This window comes from Diadema setosum, chromosome 7, assembly GCF_964275005.1.
Source record: "Diadema setosum chromosome 7, eeDiaSeto1, whole genome shotgun sequence".
NCBI classification, from domain to species: domain Eukaryota; kingdom Metazoa; phylum Echinodermata; class Echinoidea; order Diadematoida; family Diadematidae; genus Diadema; species Diadema setosum.
This window is the reverse complement of record NC_092691.1, coordinates 7,392,830-7,415,943: the sequence shown is the minus strand read 5'-3', so window position 1 is coordinate 7,415,943 and position 23,114 is coordinate 7,392,830. Positions and strand designations below refer to the sequence as shown.

The following is a 23,114-nucleotide window of genomic DNA, read 5'->3' as shown; positions in this document are numbered from 1 at the left end:
TCTGTACAGCACTCTATCGTAGAATCAGAAAAGCTATCTAATGATGATACACACAACAAGAATTATATGTCCATTGTGTAATTGATACTTCTGCCTTCAAATTAGTCAAAATGCTCTCAAAAAGGTGTCAATGGAAATGACAAACTTAAAACAAATAATTATTTCCGTCAGGATAACAGATCGATCAAAGTAGTCAAACAAGTCAGTACTGTATAGAAGACAACTCGAGAAGTGAAGAATTTCTGTTAACTGTGTTTAAACTGACAAATAAAGGCTGACAAAAATAACGTTGTCGCAAATTTCAGTGGCAGTTACAAGCTATCAAGCAAATTACCCTTTCCATCCTATTAACAAACGAGTGATTTTCGCAGTTGCATTTATTTAATGTATGGCGTGTATGTATGTTTAGTATGGCGTCTGTAATATTGGCTTAATTTTTTCAGTATGCACGTAGGGTAAACTCGATTTGCTACTTTCGAGGCAAATGAATAGATCTTAAAAATGCATGTAATTTATTGCGTAGATATAAGAAATGGTTTAGATACCAATGTAAATGAATGTGCATATACAAAGAAACGAAAAGCTTAAAACAAAATGACATATTTCTATGTGCTCAACTATTGCGGTTGTAAAAATCAGGGGACTGCTACTGCAAAATGTAACTAAATATAAAATAAATTCCAGCGAAGACAACACATCGTATATATCGGGTATGACTACTAATGTCTTGATTATACTCATTGTGCCTGAGTGTCTGCTTGATCAGGTGTTTTTTTTTTTTTTTTTCCCACGGATGAGTATAGAAGTCTGGGGGGGGGGGGTGGGGTGGGATAGTTGCTGAAACCGCACAAGAAATGTTTTTCCCTGCACTCCCTGCACGTTTTGCACACAAAATCATATAAACACACACACACACACACACACACACACACACACAGAGAGAACATTATAAGTTGTATAAAATTGATGCTGCCTGTATCAAGTAGTAAGATAGAAATAAGGGGTCTGATAACTACGAAGAAAAAGTAAGAAAAAGGACATGTTTTAGATAGGAGGACCCAAAGACAAAAAAAAAGAAGAAGAATAGATTGAACAAAGGCACCTGTGTTGTTTAAAGTAACAGTGTAAGTATAGATGGACCTTTCACGCTCACATTCTTGACTATCCCTGGACTACAGGTATAAACTTCGATCACAACAAGATGTAAACACACGTATCTTGGCAACATTGTCAACACAAACATTCCGCTTTTGCACTCTCATTTCAATCACATTCTTAACCGCAGCTTATCTCATGTACATGAATTAAAGTAAGTGTAATTAACTACTAACTGATAGCATACGTCAAGTCATTAAGCGTGTCGCTATAAAGGGAGACTAACAGCTTTTTTGTTGGTATGAGTCTGTGAAGAAAGAGTCGAATTTGTAAAAAAGTGTTTGTATGAGGAATTCTCTCTTTTTCGTCCTTTGATATTATAACTATATCAGATCAGGTATATACCGCTGAACGATATTCTGGTGGGCGATTTGGTCGGGAGCTGCGGGGGGAGCAGAGGTCAACATGTTGAATTGCACAGAAAATGGGTGTTGTGATTTTTGTCCGATTTTTTTTCTTTTCAATCTAAATTTTATTCTGATTTCCCGATTTTCTTTCTTTTTTCCAAATAGAAAAAGAGCGATGTGAAAGGCGCATGTCCAGAGCCCCATGATAACTCCATGTAGTCCAGCGGATATAGAAAAAAAAAATCATGCACTTAATGGTAAAAGCACCATACTTGGTACACATGTACGTGATGCCAATACAAGTCATTTCTGATATGGAAGCCATTCTGATTCTCCCTTTTGCGGCCGTGGCGGCCATTATTCAAAATGGCCGCCATGTGATATAGCAATGCTGTGTATTTTGGAAACTATAAGTCCGATTGTCGTGATTCTTGTACCAAAGTAAAGGTTTTGAGGGTCAAGGATTCCAATAAAATAATTTTTGAAAGGATAAAATCATGGCAACCTACTTATTGGCGGCCATTTTGAAAAAATATGGCCACCATGCTAGATATAACATATCCTTAAAACATATGGACAAAGGGTCATGACTCTGGTACCAACTTATATGTTTATGGGGTCAAGGATTCCGATAAATTCAACTGTAAGTGAATATGAATCGTTTCATCCTACGTTTTGACGGTCATTTTGATAAATATGGCTGCCATACAACAGGTAATGAATATTGTATATCTTCTTACTCAAAGGATATATAATCACGATTCAAGTGTAAAAGTATAGTGTGTGGGTGAAGGTTTTCAATATAATGATGTTTTAGCAAAGTGAATAGGTTCATCACATCCTTTCTTTTGACGGCCATTTAATAAATATGGCCTCCTTCCAGTTACATAGCGTACGAGTGTTATGAAAGCGGGATGCCCATTGTGGATTGATTCTGGTGTAAACGTTTGTTTTAGGTGTCAACAATTACTTGTTCACTCATTTTTAGTATTCTAATGTGGAACATCTCGACATAGTTAACTTTGTAAGCATTTGGGAAAATATGCTCAACTTCGTTTATAGGATTTCTGTGTGTACAGTGTAAGTGAAAAACATGATCTTCACAATTTCATGTCTGAAGTACATAATTATTATTAATCAAGATTATACATTTTCTAGAAATATAGACTCTCGCTTTCTCTGGTCCCTGGACCATGGAATGATTCGCAGAATGTCATCGTAAGAGACGGACGTGTTTTTGTCTCGGCTCCCCCCCCCCCCTCCCCCCACCCACCACAGTCCAGTGAATCCACACAGCTGAAGTTACTATGTAACTTTCTAGTCTTCCACTCTTCGGCTATAGTTAAGCATGTCTGAGGATTGTAGGACCAAAACGTACAACGTGAGAAAAACCTACGTGGCAAAAAGCAACAAAAAGCCAGAGCCAACTACCTCCAAACGTCCAAAAATGCCTGCGAAAAACTCCTCTGCTGCTAGTCACTCGCAGATATCGCAGTCCTCGAACTCGTCTGTGGACTAGCCGCCTCCCGTCCAAGATGAGTCGGCAAGAGCTGCCTCCGGACCTCCCCCGGGATCAAACACAACTGCGCCCGAAACCTCGTCTTCACCTGAGCAGGCCCTTAATGTCTCCACGGCTGTCTCCACGGCTGTCTCCACGGCTGTCGCTCCGCCCGCTGCCCCTGGCAACCAGTGGGAACAATCAGTCCCTGCCTCTGTCACCGGTATCTTCAATGAACTTAAAGGAATGTTTACCAATTCATCGTCACAAATGACAGCAAAGATGGATTCTGTGCTCTCTGAAATATGCGCTGTTAAACATGATCTCGCTGAAACGAAAAGGTTCGTCGCAGACATCGAAACAGCAGTCAATTTCAACGCCAGTCAAATTACAACAATAGAAAAGGAAACGATCCCGAAAATCAACGGCGAAATGGAAAGAAAGATAAGCAACGTAGAGGAAAAGCTGATCCTGCTAGAACTCCACCAAAGAAAACAGAACCTTCTCATCTACGGGATGCCCGACGGCAAAGACGAAGACATCTATTAGGTCGTTGCGATGGTGATTTGGCATTTTCTCAATGTAAGTCCGGAGGAAGCACGAAATATCCCGATTATCAACGCCCATCGACTGCCCTCTGCTCGACGGGATTCTCAGCCCACAGCTCCCCGTCCAATCATTGTCCGATTCTCGCACATGGCCGACCGAGACGCCCATCTACAGGCTTACGAGCAACCGAAACGCGGACCAGGACCTTCTTCGAGTCATCAGCCCGCCTTAAGCGCCGCGTCAGCCCACCCAACCCAACCTGCGCCATCAGCTCAGCCAGCCTCACCACCTGGTCATTCAACTGCTCATCCTCGCCTAACACCCGCGGCTTACGCTGCCAGAGTCGGTCCACAGCCCGCGACTCATCTTCCCACGCTCGATTTTTCCCGGATCACAATCCGGACCGACCTACCGCCCACAATGAAGCGCGAGAGGGGCAGGCTAGCCTCCATTGCTTTCAACCTACGCAGAGAGAAAAAATTGTCGACCCGTATACGCAATAATGGAACTCAAGTGTTCCTGCAGACCCGCCAGACGAAAGCCGGTGGCGGCCCGCAGACTCCTTGGACTGTCTGGAAAGAGTAAGAGTATCCGTTGCACATTTTTCTTTTGGATTTGTTTAAGAGCAATCATTCTATATCATGCTACCATTTTTTTTGTACTCGCTAAGTTTACCTCTTGTCATAGTGCTGTTCGCCATACAGTTTTTCTACTCATGTCGAGGGTGTTTTATGTTTAAAAAGTGGCAAAAATGTTAGTATGTTAAATTTCTAAGTTATGTAAAGTTGATATATTGAGAAGTATTACGGGAGGTTTGGGCTGCATGCCCGATTGCTTACTTTTTTTCAAAGCAGCTATCATGAATGCAACATTGCTGATAATATATCTTGAACTGTATACACGGTGCACCCTTGTCTGAATAAGCAGCAGTTTTCTTTTTTTTTTCTTTTTTTTATTAGCCAAATGCTCGGCTTTGAACGATAAGAGTTGAAGTGATTAGAGTTAATCCCAACTAATGTGTTTTCTTTTTTCAGTAAGCTATGACTATGCTTCGCGTTTTATGTAACTGCAGATGCTGCCAATTCAAGTCTCCCTGATTCTTCGACTGGAGTCTCCCTGATAATGTCATATTCTGTTTATATTGAAATCAGAGAACATTAGAAAATCCCTGATTTGGAAATTATTTTCACTCATTGCAATACATGTAACACACAAATATTTCCCCGATTGCCATGTGGAATCTCACTGTTTTGGATACGTGAATGTAGGCAGATCTGTAGTTGCATTTTGCATTTATTTATTTATTTAGATTTTCACCATGCTCTATCACTCTGTGGTCGTTTGCATCATTTCAAATGACCGCACAGTGCCAATCGTGATGTTCACTCCATTATGCTTGAAATTGGTCTTGTAACAAAAATATTGTATCGCAATGGCGTATTTACTGCTTGCTTCATCTAGTAAGATAAAGCATTATACTGCATAGCGTTTATGACAACACCCATGAATTAGAGGTCTTGCTTCTTTCCTCTCCTTATATTTTTGTTATTGTTGGGGGTGCTAATTTCGAACAATAATTGCTATGGTGAAAGTGAAGAGGAGGGAGAAAAGAATTTACGTACACAGTGTGGAAGGCAGGTGTGATGAGCTATTTATCATTATCATTATTTTCCTACTGATGTAAAGCTCTGCTCCATTTTCATGGAGAGAATTTTTACTTCCTTTCATTACTCTCCTGTATAAAGTGAAATATTGAATGAGGAGATCAGATATCAATTTTTTTCTTCAAGCCACAGCATATGTGACCGTGCACCTCAAAACGAACATAAAGTCGCACACACTGATTTTGCGTGAGGACTGAAAATAAGTGAAATGGGTCAACCTAGCCGAACTTGACTTTTTCATATTTTCTGAAAGAGCGGGTCGTCTTTTACATCATGCTAAAATTTGTTATCATAAAACGGGCAGGAACGTGTGTTTTTTAGCAGTTTATCTCGAACATTTTTGGTAGAATAGTGTGATTAGATGTGTCTTTGGAATCCCTTTTTCATTTCTGAAAAACCTTGTCCTCACTCAACTCTTTCAACTTTCATCTCTAATAACTTTTGAAAGGATAGGGCTACTGCTTTGAAAGTTGGCATTAATTATGGACAGAATGTGTTAATGAGGCATGCTTAATTTCAGTTTAATCTGATAATCCCTTCATTGTTGTTACTCTTGTGGTTTACTTCCTGTTTTTTGTCCCATTCATCGCACAGCCAGCACGGTTTGGTAAAGATTAAGCGCTTGAATAGACACTGCACTTCAGAGCCTCTTTTCTCAGAGTTTGTGCTTTCTTTCCAATATTTAGATAGGTTAGGAGAGTCCATTTGATTTGAGTTATACATCATTTTAAAGCTTAAAGTCTGTTCTTTCAGAATGTGGTCTCAACTAAAAATTCATGTCTGGCGACTTTTTGTTTGTTTTGAGGTGCAGGGTCACATATACGAAAGACTTCCGGTTACAATCGGCATCTGATGTTCCTTTCTCTCCTCTTCCTCTTTTTCTTTCGATTCCACCTTTTCCTTCTGATATAGGGTTTATCTATTTGACAATGTTGCAGATAATAATTGTTATATCGAAGTGTATATCTAAGATGTGTAAATCATATCTGATTATAACTGATTACTTTGATTTTGTGTTAATACCCTCCAGTTGTTTGTCTTTTTTTCTTCAATTTGCAACATATATATATATATATATATATTTTGTTCAGGGTTGCGGTTTTCTTTTTCCTTTTCTTCATTTCTTTATTCAAATGACTGGTCTCGTTGTGTCATGTAGCTAGATAATTCTCATTCATACTGTTTTTAGACCTTTTAGTGTCTCTGGTATGGGTTCAGATTCTGTGACCTTTTAACGAAAGTTTGTCCTATGGCCCAGAGTGTCCCTTTAAGAGTCAGCCCTGTTTGTTTCGTGTTCCGGCTGCTCCATGCATTCATACTGTTATTTGATGTAGCCATACCGTAAGTTGAGTGACCTCAATAAGTGTATTTAAAGTTAGACTGGAGCAAGTATCATGCACCAATTTTTTCACATTCTCAAACAAACCTGCTTGTTACATTTTATTGGGTGCGTGTATGTCTATACCCATGTTGAGAATGTAATTTTGCACATGTTTGAACTCTGGGTTTTTTTTTTCCTTGATGGATTTCCCTGACTTTCAAGACACAACAAGCAATGTATACAATGTACTTTCATTTAAAACTACATGCAGAGTATGAATGCAGGTAATTTTGCACATGTTTGAATATGGTAACTGTCGGTATTTTCTCTGCATTGCTCGAGCGTCTCCTTGAAGGGATGGTACAGTTTCGGTTGGGACTTATCCTTTTCTATTCCTTTTCTCTCTCTTTCTCCTAAAATTAAGTGATGATGGAAAGTTTTTTATGAGATGCTTTTTGGTTTTTCATAGGGTGGTTTCTGGGTATCCTGGAAAAAGTTAAAGGCTGAATCTTGGCTGATGCTGCGCCGTCCCCTTAAGAGCAGGTCTTATTATATAATTGTTCTGCGTTTCGGGTGCTCAATGCATTTCTGCTGTTGTTTAATGTGCCTTACGTATACTGACATAGCTTGAGTAACCTCGATGAACGCATCCTTTGTTAGTTTGTTGCTAGCAGCCACCTGCCATGTGAACATTTTCCCCGTGTATTCTGCTTATGCTTTCCAATTTGTTTGTTGAACCGGGGTGTTTGTATGTTCAGGCCGTACATACATATTCGCGAGATGACTGTTACTCCCAACTACCGGATAGGTGTCCGATGATTTTCAGGCATAACAACAATCTAGTATATAAATCAGATTCCTCTGCTCCAGATTCCTGTGTAATTTTCTTTCAACCTTCCATGAAGTTCATTCACACAGGCTAACCGATTCTTAAGTGCTTTTATATTACTCTCTGCCTGCATGATATTGTACAGTTTTGGTGGTCGTCAACCCTGCTCCAGATTCCTCCACCTTATGGTCATGCACAGTCTCTCTTATAGTCAAATTACGCACTTAGCACCCACAGCTGATTATTCTCGATACAATCATGTCAGTTGCATATAATGTGTGTTATTGCTATGCGCATTCATGTTCTCTTTAGTTAAACAAACTGTTTGATACTTCAGGTGCTCCAGCCTACTTTAAGTCCACATTTTTTCTTTACACTGGCAATCCGATCTATCAATGCTTTTATATCATTCTCTACCTACATTATAGTGCACAGTTTTTTGTGGTCGTCAACCCTGCTCCAGATTCCTTCTCCTCTGAGTCATGCAAAACCTTTATTGTAACGTATTACGTACTTAGCACCCACAACTGATTAGTCTTGTTACACATCCGTTGTCGATAATTCCGTGTTATCACTATGTAAATTCATGTGTTCTTCAGTCTAACAAACTATTGAATACCTCAGGTGCATTAGCCTTCTTTTAGCCTTCTCGAACACGCCCGTGTTTTGTTTGTTTTTGTCCTGCCACCTGTTGTTCTATTCTAGCGAGCCCACGTCGAACGACATCAATGACTTAAAGTTGGATTATTCAGTCAACGAAACCTATTATGTTTATAAATCCTTCCCCATGTTTTCCTTGTATATTGATTACGTATAACGATGAGTCTCTACAACCCGATTGGCTAAAATATCGCACCGCTTACAGCATAATGGGAGTCTTTTAAACCCGATTGGTTAATACCTCGCAACACTCACAGCTTTCCATATGCGTTTAATGGTAATTTTTACTCGGCCTTGGTTTGTGATACTGTCAGTGAGTTGGCGTGACATGTTAGGAACTCCCATGCGTGTGTACCCGCAATGTCACATCTTAATTGCATAGAATAGGTTATATGGGTTAGTGCCCTTGTTTGAGAGGAGTAAAGTGTGTCACACGAATCTTATTTCTAATAGCAGGACGCTGAACTCGAAAGTTTTGTCTTTCAAACAGGTATTTTTTTCTATCCTGTCTTTCTTTTCAACATAGTAATTCTTTTCTCTTTTTCATCCATTCACTACATCACTACTGGACCTTTTCGCGCGCTCAAAGCGCACTAGCTTTACATAACGGGAGCCAGTCAAAAAATATGCATGTCGTTCCCAATGTCCGCTCGGATTTCTGTGTTATACATTCTCTATTGTCATCGTCTCTGAAGCCCTCGGAGACAACCAATTTGTCCTCATTTACATGTTATGTGTGTTCCATGTTTCTCTTCGTTGTCACTGAACTTTCTCGTCTACCTTGTACTGCTCTCTTTTCCTCCCTGTTCGTCTTCTTCACAGCGATCCTCTGTCCATCATGATTTTGACAAAATTCATGTTCTTTGGCTTCTCCAGTGTCCTACCTCACTCTGTTGGTTGATTATTTTCTTGCAATGCTCACTCGTTCCTGTAATTGTGGATTGTCTGACAACACAAACTCTCAGAGATATGTCCCACATTTACAATGGCTAATTTCCCGAGTGCTCCGTTTAATTCTCTATCAAAATAGCGCGCTGCGATTAAAGAACAGTATGAGAAAAATTGTGTCCCCATACGCCTTGGTTCCAGTTTTTGTTTCCTCATGGTTCGAAGTCCAGTTGGGAGTCATGTACATAATATGAAATAAAAGTATATTTGATGGTTTCGTCAGCTTATAACCTTGGTTTAATGGGATTTTTTACATCTAAGCATTAATGGAAGAGGACAGACAGCATTCTAGGAGAATGGAAGAGGACAGACAGCATTCTAGGAGAATGGAAGAGGATAGACAGCATTCTAGGAGAGCAAGATTATTTTTGTACACCGAAATCATGCGGAAATTTGTCACATCTCTCGTTTTACTAAAAAAAAAAAAAAAAGCCCTTGGGTATTACGGTAAGGACGAGGTCTCTACACAAAGGGTAGGAATGTCCTATTGTGAGTAATGGCGTCGTGAGCGTACCCTTATGGAACAAACACAGTGTTATCACAGTGTGTTCACATAGTTGACTATGTGTAAACAATGTGTTAACCATGTGGTCATAGTGTTGTCACAGTGTGGTATTTGAGGTCACATAGTGTACCACATAATTGGCATACCGAACACAGAGTGGCACACATATATCACAGTGTGGTATAGTGTTACGACAGTGTGTTCACATAGTTGACTATGTGTAAACAATATGCTAACCATGTGGTCACAGCATTGTCACGGTGTGGGATTTGAGATCACATAGTGTACCACATTATTGGCATACTGAACACAGAGTGGCACACATACACCACAGTGTGGTATGTATCGAACTATGTGTAAACCCTGTGTTCATAATGCCACCATAGTCTGGTATTTCAGTTTAAGTGGTTTACCACATAATCCCCACATAGATGACATACTTAACACTGTGAATCATGTTTGACACAGTGTGGTATATTTTGAACTAAGTGTAAACCCTGTGTTGATAGTGTTGTCACACTGTGGGATTTCAGATCATTCATTTACCACATAATCCACAGAGACTTGGCCTACCGGACACTGTGACTTGTGCTTACCACAGTGTGGTATATATTGAACTATGTGTAAACCCTGTGCTCGGTGTTTTCACTTTGTGGGTTTCAGATCATTCACCTGCATCATCTCCACATACTTGGCACACTGAACACACAGTGTGGTATATATTAAAATATGTGTACTCCTGTGGCCATAATGTTGTTACACAGTGGGATTTCAGATTATTGATTTAACACAATAATATCCACATACTAGATGTTTAGGAAAAAAACACTACATTTTTTATTTTGAATAACTAAAAAAATAATGAAATTAACTTTCCTCAAATTTACACAGTCGGTAGCCGCTGAATAACTTACAATTTTGTTGGTTACTGTTTCAAAATATTGCAGGAAACAGCATACAACAAAACTGTATGGCTATATATTAGCTACCTACTGTGTAAATTTGTGGAAAGTTATATTTTCATGGGCTTTCAGTTATTCACAATCAAAAGCGCAAACTATTTCTTTAAACATCTAGTACTTTGACACAAAATGACTCAAGTTTATCACATTGTGGTGTATATTGAACTTTGCTATAGTATTGTCAGTATGGGATTTCAGATCTTGTACTACCACATGGCATGTTAATCCTTATAAAACCAGGCTATTTCTGGTTTTGTTCGGGGGAGAGCATTTTACCAGTGTGGTCAAAGGATTCAAGTATTGTAGTTTATTAATAAATGTACATATATGTATCAAATTAAGAGAATTACCTCATCACTACATGTTCTCCCCAGAGATTTTTATCAAGTTTGTTAAGCCACTCAACTGGTCTGATTATCCAATAAAGTAATAAACCAATAACTTATACATATGTGTAGCTGGACAATATACGACACTATTTAAGTACACGGTAGTTGCAAATGTTATATACTTATTTATTTTTCTAATTTCAGTTGATACCTTTCAAATTTCAAATACTGGCATGGAACAACAGATTCATTTAATGTGAGAATATGACCTATACATGTCATTTATCCAACCTTCAGATGAATAAATCATGCATTTAGTGTTGTGTTAATACTGTTTACGGATGCATAACATCAAACATTAGGAAGGATATAATACTAGGAGTATCTGTAGTTGTGGAAAGAGAACAAAGGGTGACATGTTATAACTTCCCTGTTTCTCTCATAAATCACATGTTTCCCTACGATTTCACCAGGAGGTATTGCATACAATCTATTGGTCACACGTTTCACTACTCTGATGTGTCCAGCATTAGCATGGCTCTCCCTGTCTATATTCTTTACAAATGGGCCATCATGCTCTACATACTTAATGAGAACAAAGCGTCACTATCATCTTCCAAAATCACAGAACCATGTACAAATGCCACTTCATTGCCTGTTACTTGCACACAATAATTTCTTCTTGTAGTGTGCCGAGAATATTCATTATAGTGTGGATACAAAATGTGTTTACAACTGCTTTCTTGAACACTTTAATTACAGAAATATGTCACAGGATATTCTTGTGGGTTTTTTTTTTTTTTCGTGACATGCTTTACCACATGACTATCACAGGAAAATACCACACAGCAGTACCACACAGTAGTACCAACTGGAATATAAAAAAGGCAAAAACAAAACAAAACGCATATTCCAGAATCTCATAATAGGTGAGTTATGCTGCGAATTATAACAATTGATTTAAGCAGTACTTAACCTGTCCTATACTCCTACAGTATGACCTATCAAATGGGAGTGTTGAGGTACGCCATGTGATACTTCCTGTGGTATTTCTGTAGTATTCCTGTGGTATCCCTGTGGTAGCACTGTGGTATTCCTGTGGTACAGATTTTGCATAGCTCATGAATATTCATAAAAAGCAACCTAAATTTTAGATAATTCATAAAATACTTCTAAATTCGAAGTATTTGTGAAGGGAATTCCTTTGAACTATTGTCTAATAATGTTATGTTATACCCAATGTCATAAATTTTGTTATGAAAAGGTAATTTCATATTCAATAACAGTGTTATCTAGTTAGTAACCGTGCCTTCATGCATTGCAAAAATATTGATACACCTGATGACTATGTGGTATTTGATACACTTGATGACTATGTGGTGACTACCACATTGTACTGTGGTGGACTATGTGGTGACTCCACAGTGTGGTAGACTATGTGGTAGGGCCTTCTATTAAGTGTTCGTGCAATTTCCAACAATAGTAGGACCTACCCAATGATGAGAGAGAGAGAGAAAAAAAAATGTGCCTCGGGGAAAATCTACGTGTAAAGAATTAACTGGACTGGTATGGAGGATATATCACCTTTATCACAAAAAAAAGTAAGCATGATGACGTACAACACTAAAAAGATGTTTTAGTACTAGTTTCTGTGACTGTGCACGTGTTTTTTTTTCTATATAGGATAATTTGTTATCTTTACACATTCTGTTATACTTGTTCATCCATTTCTCCTTGAAATTGAAATGCATATATAGAAATGAAACATTAAATTCACAGCTTATATCAAATCAAGTAATATATGGGTTATCGGAAAAGTTTTATACTGAATAGGTAGGGAAGCTAGACTGGCCTTACTCTTGCACCTTTAGGAACACAACAGAAATGGATCTAGCACCTTTTTGGACAAAACTTATCTGTCATTCCCTGATTTCTCCATTTTTTCGCAATACTTGTAACAACGAATACATACGAATACAATCTGCATGTGTGTCAAAAAGTCTAATTTCATGAAAATTGATTTAGCACCTATGTGGTGAATACCATAGTGTGGTGGACTATGTGGTGACTACCACAGTATGGTAAACTATCTGGTGAATACCATAGTGTGGTGAATTATGTGGTGACTACCACAGTGTAATGGACTATGTGGTTATAACCCTGTGGTCACAGTGTGTGAGACTGTGGTTTTATTCACAGTGTAATTATGTGTTTTGGACCATGTGGTAACGCTGTGTTGCACAGTGTGGCGACGCTGTGTTTCACCCTGTGGTAAATACACAGTGTTACCACACGTCCCAAAATCACATATTAAACACATGTGTTCGACACTGTGTTACACATTGTGTTCCACACTGTGTTCGACACTGTGTGCCACACTGTGTTGCACACTGTGTTACATAGTGTGGTAAAACTGTGTTCTTTCCATAAGGGTAATGCTTTCATATCGGTTGATCTGGTAATAACGACTAAGACTATCGAATCTGTCGAGAACATCACGGGTGTATAAAAAACAGCTATTGTCGTCACATTCAAGTTCATCAAATTCTTTTTATTTGTCATTTATAAATTATAAAATGATTATGCCCAACTGCAAGTATTACAATTTGAAAACAATGAATCAAATACGCGCTTAAGTACAAGAAACCAAACAAATTATTATTATTATTACAGCTGTATTCTTAATAATGGTATCTTATTCAACGAATCATTGATCGAAGCCAGAGGCTGAATTACAAATGATTTTACAAAAGTGAAAAATATACATACACAGTATTACATAAGTATACTAATGTAAAATTACAAAATCAAAATAACACGCAGGCTCATCCAGAACAAGAACAATTCAAGATAAAAGAAAGCCCTCAGGCACCGCATACATAAGAAAATAATGAAAGTTTGAATTGACGTGGACCTCTGACCCTAAAGTTACCAAAACAATCACTGCCAAACAGTACATGAATATTCACTAAGTTCCATGAATGTACATTGTACTTTGAACCATTTCCGAGATATGGGGATTTTCACATTTTCATTTTCCATTTTCAAATGAAAGACAGAGAAAGACAGCTACGACGGTTGAAGAGTACTTACGTTTAGATTTTTTTTATCTTCTCATTTGTGCTTTATCTCCGTATATGTATTATGTTATCTTATCCTTGTTATGCTGAATCAAATGTGTTTTGTGTTATACCCACCTACACATGTCTAAAATGCCGAATAGATAATAATAATGATAAATAATAATAGTACAGGTTCAGTAAAATCTTGGTACTCAAAGGGCTGAGTTGTGGACTACGAAGATTTTCTTTAGTATTTATACATTTTTTCATGTGTAAAAAAGTTTGTCTTGAAAATGCAAGCCGCATTTTCTAAAATGGAGCATATTTAATGGAAATACCATAATCTATTAAGACCAACAATGAAACAAATCGTCCTAGAAACAAACCTGTCTGGTAGTAAGTTATAATCAATTTTGTTGTTGTTTACCGGAGGAATTTCTATCTTTTCCTAATACATATGTATGTATATAATATTCAAGCATAGCCACGAGCACTCATATAAACACAGGTATTGCGTTGACCATTGTGTGCTACATTTCAAATTACTGTCTTTTTTAGAAGGTAACGTTCGTCTCGTGGGTGGACATGTAAGTCATGAGGGGCGAGTCGAGGTTTACCATAACTCCCGGTGGGCTACGGTCTGGGACGATAGCTGGGATCTTCAGGATGCGGACGTAGTCTGCCGGCAGCTCGGTTTCCCAGAGGCCCTGACAGCTACACGGCTCGCTTTCTTCGGTGAAGGAAACTCATCACAGGCAATCCTAACATCAATCTCATGTTCAGGATTCGAGGACATGCTTCAGGACTGCTCCTATTTGGAAAATTCCCACCTATGCGGACACTATGAGGATGCTGGAGTTGTTTGCAGTGATGGTGTAGGTGAGCGATATAAAATCTGCTTCATTTTATTGGGTAAAGCATACACAAATACGAGTGATCATATTACTTTGTGGAGTTTGAATTTACCTAAACAGTCACTACCCCACACAGCAATAACCTCGGCTACCGGTTTGTGATAAATTTAGAATGATGATTAGGGTTAGGCCTAGGATCTGGATTAATTTCAAGACTAAGGTTTTATAGGGTTGTAGTCACGGGAATTAAAGGGTCAAAGTAATTGTTTGTATGGAGTAACTGTCCTAAAACCAGGGAAGGATACAAAATGCCCTCGAAACAACTGATAGGTAAGGTCTTTAAGTACCATAAGAATTACTAATTTGTGCAAACGAAAACTTAGTCCACTTTTTATGATAAGGAGAAAACCCTTATTATATTTCACAAGCTTCTATTAAGTGTTCGTGCAATTTCCAACAATAGTAGGGCCTACCCAATGATGAGAGAGAGAGAGAAAATGTGCCTCGGGGAAAATCTACTTGTAAAGAATTAACTGGACTGGTATAGAGGATATATCACCTTTATCACAAAAAAAAAAGTAAGCATGATGACGTACAACACTAAAAAGATGTTTTAGAACTAGTTTCTGTGACTGTGCACGTGTTTTTTTTTTTCTATATAGGATAATTTGTTATCTTTACACATTCTGTTATACTGGTTCATCCATTTCTCCTTGAAATTGAAATGCATATATAGAAATGAAACATTAAATTCACAGCTTATATCAAATCAAGTAATATATGGGTTATCGGAAAAGTTTTATACTGAATAGGTAGGGAAGCTAGACTGGCCTTACTCTTTCACCTTTAGGAACACAACAGAAATGGATCTAGCACCTTTTTGGACAAAACTTATCTGTCATTCCCTGATTTCTCCATTTTTTTCGCAATACTTGTAACAACGAATACATACGAATACAATCTGCATGTGTGTCAAAAAGTCTAATTTCATGAAAATTGATTTAGCACCTTTTTTGGAAAGGAAATGAAAGACTCACACAAAACAAGAATTATCTCTTCATTGTGTACTCAAAACTTCTGCCTTCAAATTTAATAGTCAAAATGCTCTCAAAAAGGTGTCAATGGAAATGACAAACTTAGAACAATATGTCTGTCAGGATAACAGATCGATCAAATTAGTCAAGAAGTCAGTACTGTATAGATGACAACTTGAGAAGTGAAAAATTTATGTGTACTGTGTTTAAATTGACAAATTAAGATTGACAAAAATAACGTTGTTGCAAATGTCAGTGGCAGTTACAAACTAACAAGCAAATTACCTTTTCCATTCTATTAACAAACGAATGATTTTAGCTGCTACATTTTTTTTGATGGACAGTACTCCGAAGTGGAGACATCACTAATCCACTTGTACCATGTGTACTGGAGTTATATCTATCCGAGTTATGACGTGCACATAGTGAGCGAACAATCACATATTGACTCAATAATAGGCGGGGAGGGAACACATAGACTGTTCCAGTTAAATTAAGACAAAGAGGGTCAGTAACCTCCATGTTGGAACAATCCCTGATGTTAGAACAGTATGCCTGCTCCCGAAAACAAAAGCAATCACTTGTTATATCATATCATCTAAGAATGTTAACCGATACTCAATGGATCGAGTTCACGTGATTACTTTTTACAATCGCTCATTGGGCTATTATAACGCGGACAACGATAATTAAACGTGATATCCATTTCACATTCCTACATTTTATGGTCCTCCATACGTTCAGCACACACATACACTTATTTAGTTGCATCAAACCATTTAATTATATCGTGCATACTTAGAGAATAATATATTCAATTCAATAGTTTATTTATTTCCATCATCAAAAAAGAAAAAGAAAACATGATTCAAAGCGGTACAAGTTTTTTTTTTTTTCAGATACATAAAGTATATGCACGAATGATGTCATCAAAAAGAAACAATGCACTTTGTCATGGCAACCAAAATAGTAAATAATCATAACGATGGAAAACAGTGTTTCACTAAAAAGCCAAGCTTTTAAGACGTGGAACACTGGAACAAAACAACAACAGCTCCAATTTGTTATACCAATAAAATATATTCATATTCAATTCTTCTATATACCAGGGCTCCACACTAACTATTTTTTTTTTTGTGGCCCGATGGGGCCACCAAAATCATCAATTTCACATTTTTGGTGGCCCGAAAAAACAATAAAAAACATTAACTCACTGCATGCATTTATGCATTTCCGGAGCAAAAAGTTACGAATTTATTGACATACTTTAAAAAAAAAAAAAAATGGTGGCCCGAGGCGGGCCACCAAATTTGCCCTTTTTAAAAATTTGGTGGCCCGACTTTCAGTTTTGGTGGCCCCGGGCCACCGGGCCACCGTTAGTGTCGAGCCCTGTATATACTATTGTATATTTACTCATTGATATATGATGCTGATATATTCATCTCTCCTTCTTCCCCCTTCTCTTCAATCACTCCCTACCCCTGTCTATATTCCCTAGATGTCGAAGGCAAACTCAGGTTGGTAGGTGGTTCGACACCAAGGCAGGGTCGAGTTGAGATCTACCATGGGGGTGAGTGGGGGACAATTTGCGACGATTCGAGCTGGGCCAGGAAAGACGCCATGGTGACCTGTCGTCAGCTCGGCTTTGATGGAGTCAAGTACATCTATTTGTTCCTCTCTGGACTGGACCAGAGACCGAACCACCTCTCAGATGTCGATTGCACCGGACACGAATCCAGGATCGAAGATTGTTCTCACAGTGGGTGGGGCAGCACCTGTTCCATTGGACTTGAAGCTGACATCGAATGCAGCGGTGGCCCGTATGGTACGTAGACCGCCTCTCTTCAGTTGCTCTTATCCCCTTCCCTTTATTCTCAAGTCGATCTTCTTAAACTGTTCACTTGGCAGCTTGAAACAGTACTTGATGTAGCAACAATTTACAATTCAAAATTTGAATTTCCTCAAAATGAACCATTCTGTCCGTATTCGGAAAGTAGGATTACTAGCACAGTAGCAATCTGTACAGAGTAAACCATCATCATCATGAACACCATCATCATCATTATCATCATCACCACCATTATCTTTGTCATGTTTGATTTAGTACTTTCATGGCATTTCATACGCAAAAGTGCGCTGCATCGATTTTCTCCTAACGTTCCGAACTTAAATCTGTGCATTATATGCTTTATACAATTGTTATACTTTATTTGAAGTATGGGTAAATACCGGTTAGCTACAATAAGAACTTGCGGCGAACTTGCTTTTGAAATGAAGATCTCTGAAGAATTGCCTGAAACATACGTGTATTGAAGACGAACTTGTTTACGGTATAATTTAGATGTTTGAGTGCGCGCTTGTATCTAAATGACTGCGCATTGCTAAAAACATGATTTTGTGATGTCATTGAGCGTGATTACGGCGAGCCGCAGTCATACGCGTACTTTCTCTGAGCGGTCGTTACTACCCTCCGGTCATGGCGGTCAAAATATGTGGGCAATGGCAAAACTTATGCCGGCTGAGCAGATATTTCACGAAAACTTAAGACTTGTCACTTTTGCCATCAGGATCCATACAACCAGTTTATGAACTATTTTACTGTTCTTATTCTACTGTGTCACAAATAACTTGTATATGCTTTGGAATCGCTCTTCAACACTTATGATGTGATTATGTAATATTTCCTCTTAGCAGCCGTCACAAGAAAGCTGTTAGTTAACATTTTGGACACATGAGTGCACGTTCTCACTAAAATAGAACTCAAAATGTTCTTCTGACTACCTTTTGCAGCTCAAGAATACGACGTTCGCCTAGTGGGCGGGCCATCGCCACAGGCTGGTCGGGTCGAGATCTTCCATGATAACTCGTGGGGCACGATCTGCGACGACAGCTGGTCGTCAACCGAAGCCGAAGTCGTCTGCGATCAGCTGGGCTACGACGAGGTCGATGTTGCGTTGGAGTACGTCGGACCAGGTGATGGCGCCATTCACGTTAGCAGCTTGTCATGTTACGGGCACGAGTCTTCAGTGGAGAATTGCCTGAACGTCAATTTTGGCAGCACTGGTTGCGACCACACTGAGGACGTTGGGGTTCGCTGCGAGTACACCTCTTACGGTAGGTCTTTGAAAGGTCTGAATCCTGTATACGGTGGACCAGCCTGAGCTCCACAGTTTTATTTTGTTTTTTTCTACCGAAGATACTGTAATAGATCTAAAAAGAAAAAAAAAAGATAAGACATAAATGAATTAGTGAAATGAAATAGATAAATCCACACCAACACTTTTTTCGTTGTTGTAGGGCGAAAAAAAAAAATGGGTATGCATATTATGTCAGTATCATGTCAGTATAGTGAATTTTTGTTTGAATTTCTTTGTATACAACATAATACCTCTTTCCAAGAGAGATCCAACAGTACTATTAAGATCATAATATGTTATTTACTCATCATCTTAGATGACGAGTAACTATCATAATATGTTATTACTCATCATCATCTAATATTATGTTATTTACTCATCATCTTTCTGGGTTTTTTTTTTTTATCTTTTTCCCAAAATAGAATGTTTCCTTCAAGTGATTAGATTTAAGTCATAAACATTGGCGCCTTTTGTTTTCTGTTTCTAGGATACTCTGGACTCTCAACGTATGTGATAACAGGAATCGTGCTTAGCTCGCTGGTAGTCTTCTCTTCCATGGTCACTTGTGTCGCGGTGGTAATCGGAAGGATGAAGAGATCACGACATCCTAATGCAGGAGTAGCAGCATTTACTGTCAGTGGCACAACGTATCCCAACGGCGCCACTGCAGCAGCGCCCTCTGTGATCTTGAACCCGACTAATCCTCAGATAACAAACAATCCGCAACCGGCAGCAGGTAATCCGCATTTTGTCGGTTATCCACAAGTGGCAGGTTATCCACAAGCGGCAGGTTATCCACAGGTAGGAGGCTACCCGCACTCGGGAAGCTATCCGCAATCGACGGCATATCCACAATCGGCGAGTCCTCCGCAGCCACCTCCGAACTACGATTCTGTGGCAGATCCTGGGAGTAACGGCGGAAGAGTCGCCGTTGCACCATCGATAAATTCCACGGCCGAAAATCCACAGCAGACTCAAGCTTGAAACGGAACATGATTACGTCAAGCAGTTCGTGTTTAATGGCAGCAATGCCCTTCCATAGGATTGCTTCCTGATGACGTACACTTTGGACGAACCGCGCATTTTTAATACCAGAATCACCTCCCTACCAGGATCAAGAACATGTCCACACAACAAGACGCCTTTCGTCATTGCTTATTAATTCCTTTACATGGCCGGCGTCATACACGTTTTCGAAAGTGGAGGGGGGGGGGACACTTAATACTTTTGGTGCCTCTTCTGGGTGGCAACTACTGGTACCATGCACTTCCGGTTTTCTTCAGCTGCCACACACACACACATACACACACACACACACACATACACACACACACACACACACACACACAAAATGTCTTCAACCGCCAAGACAAAGGCCTTATCACGCTTACACTTCAAGGTTTCATTTTATTTTCTTGTGCCACTTCCGGGGTTTAAAGAAAATGGGGAGGGGGGGGGGGGCAAAATGATGGCAAAGGGGACTTTTAAATCGTCTACCCGTGATTGGTTGCTTGTATACAAGCATCTAATGTTTCCGTTTTGGCGACCACGTAAAACAATCAAATTAGTGCAAAGGGCGGTATCATCTTTTTTCTTTTTAAATCTGTGTCAATAAAAAGAAAATTACAGGTCAATGAAAAGTTGTGAGGTGACGGCATCACCTCTTCAATTATACAAGCCTATTGTCAAGACATGAATTCATGAAGACATATTTTGCTTCTTTCAAGTCAAATCACACTGAATATGAACCTATGTAATAGTGAGTTGCACGTCTTTCACGGTGCTCATAAGTGCTGAATTATTGATAAAGAATAGTGTTATACTGATTTTTTTTTAATGTAAAAACAATAAGGGAAGTTATAGGAAGTGGCATATATCTGCGTAGGCCTTTACTTCATTTTCATCAGTAATACAGACATAATATGAAAGCGTAAACATTTTTCATTTCTAACATCTGTTTGACCGATTGGATGGAAATTTGCGGTGACTGTCTTTGACTGTTATTCGTCATAAGAATTTAACATAAAACCCAAATAAGTTTTCATCTAAGCATTCAAGTGATGATTGTATAGCTTCCTTGCCGTTTCAGGTAATGTATCCTTCGCAATTGTTTCGTGAATATGACATTTTATTTTTGCTCTTGTTACAGAATTGCATACCTCGTGATTGTTAACTTAGCATTTAGTTTTCTATTAATTCATGTATGTACGCCCAGAAAAAAAAAAAATATTAGAAATAGTGTGGAACCCGCCTTCTGTACAGCACTCTATCGTAGAATAAAAAAGCTATCTAATGATGATACACAAAACAAAAAATATATGTCCATTGTGTAATTAAAACTTCTGCCTTCAAATTAGTCAAAATGCTCTCAAAAAGGTGTCAATGGAAATTACAAACTTAGAACAAATATTTCTGTCAGGATAACAAAACGATCAAAGTAGTCAACAGGTCAGTACTATAGAAGACAACTTGAGAAGTGAAGAATTTCTGTTTACTGTGTTTAAATTGACATATTAAGGCTGAAAAAATAACGTTGCAAAAACTAACAAGCAAATTGCTCTTTCCATCCTATTAACAAACGAGTGATTTTTGCTGTTGCATTTTTTTATGTATGGCGTGTATGTATGTTAAGTATGACGTCTGTGATGTTGGCTGAATTTTTCATAATGCATTTATGGTGAATTCGATTTACTACTTTCGAGGAAAATGAATAGATCTTAAAAAATGCATGTAATTTATTACGTAGATATAAGAAATGGTTTAAATAGCAACGTAAATGAATGTGCATATACAAAGAAATGAGAAGCTTCAAACAAAATGACATATTTCTATGTGCTTAACTAAAAAATCAGGGGACTGCTACTGCAGAATGTATCAAAATATAGAATAAATTCCGGTGAAGACAACACATCGTCTATATCGTGTAGGACTATAATGTCTTGATTATACTCATTTTGCCTGAGTGTCTGCGTGATCAGATGGGTTTTTTTTTTTCCACGGATGAGTATAAAAGTGTCACGGGGAAGGGGAGTGGGATAGTTCCTGAAACCGCTCAAGAAATGTTTTAAAATACACGTACATCAACAACAGTTAGGAGCACTACTGCACGTTTTGCACACAAAATCACATAAACACACACACACACAGAACATTATAAGTTGTATAAAATTGATGCTGCCTGTATCAAGTAGAAACATAGAAATAAGGGGTCTGATAACTACGAAGAAAAAGTAAGAAAAAGGACATGTTTTAAATAGGAGGACCCAAGACAAAAAAAAAAAGAAGAAGAATAGATTGAACAAAAGCACCTGTGTTGTTTAAAGTAAAAGCGTAAAGTATAGATGGACCTTTCACGCCCACATTCTTGTCTATCCCTGGACTACAGGTGTAAACTTCGATCACAACAAGATGTAAACACATATCTTGGCAACATTGCTAATACAAACATTCCGCTTTTGCACTCTCATTTCAATCACATTCTTAACCGCAGCTTATCTAATGTACATGAATTAAAGTAAGTTAAGTGTAATTAACTACTAACTGATAGCATACGTCAAGTCATTAAGCGTGTCGCTATAAAGGGAAACTAACAGCTTTTTGTTGGTATGAGTCTGTGAAGAAAGAGTCGAATTAAAAAAAAGTGTTTGTTTGAGGAATTCTCTCTTTTTAGTCCTTTGATATTATAACTATATGAGATCAGGGGCCGCTAGCTGAACGTTATTCTGGTGGGCGATTTGGTGGAGAGCTGCGCGGGGGGGGGGGGGGGAGTCAGAGGTCAACAAATTAAATTGCACAGAAAATGGGTGTTGTGTTTTTTGTCCGATTTTGTTTTTTTAATCAAAATCTTTTTCTGATTTTTCCCGAATTCTTTTGTCAGATTTAAACAAGAGTGGGGGAGTTGCAGCCGCCCCTCCTCCCACCCCGCGCTAAACCCTTTATGATTTACCGGCCCCTGCATTTCATATTTCATCATAAAATGTCAGCAGACTTTCGAAAAAAGAACCCTCCAAAGAGAAGAAGAGCGATGTGAAAGGCGCTACAGATCTGAGCAATGCATGTCCAGAGCCCCATGATGACTCTATGGGGCTATAGACTGCCAACTTCACATCACGTAAACCATATCGACATTCAAGGTATTTAAGCGCTGGTCATTGCTTTTGTTAATAATTTCAGTGGACTTAAATTGGCTTCCTCTCCTTTGAGGCAATTTGGATTTTCCACTTTGCGCTAAAGAAAACAAGATATAAGAAAGACAAGAAT

General features: G+C 38.5%; 1 protein-coding gene across 1 annotated transcript; it reads left to right on the top strand.

Annotated features, from left to right (window-relative positions):
• The first annotated feature begins 14,188 nt into the window (after nucleotides 1-14,188).
• Nucleotides 14,189-19,838, top strand: LOC140230654 (CD5 antigen-like). The gene is made up of 5 exons (XM_072310795.1): nucleotides 14,189-14,225; nucleotides 14,388-14,708; nucleotides 17,216-17,542; nucleotides 18,508-18,831; nucleotides 19,342-19,838. The coding sequence occupies exons 1-5, from the start codon at nucleotides 14,189-14,191 to the stop codon at nucleotides 19,836-19,838; spliced, it is 1,506 nt and encodes a 501-aa protein (XP_072166896.1).
• Nucleotides 19,839-23,114: the final 3,276 nt, after the last annotated feature.

Bases quoted from the DNA above. Each gene is read 5' to 3' on its own strand.
- LOC140230654 (XM_072310795.1), top strand. From the start codon at position 14,189: ATGAAACAAATCGTCCTAGAAACAAACCTGTCTGGTA. The intron at 14,226-14,387 runs GTAAGTTATAAT...TGTCTTTTTTAG, and splicing joins AGAAACAAACCTGTCTGGTA to AAGGTAACGTTCGTCTCGTG. The intron at 18,832-19,341 runs GTAGGTCTTTGA...TTCTGTTTCTAG, and splicing joins CTGCGAGTACACCTCTTACG to GATACTCTGGACTCTCAACG.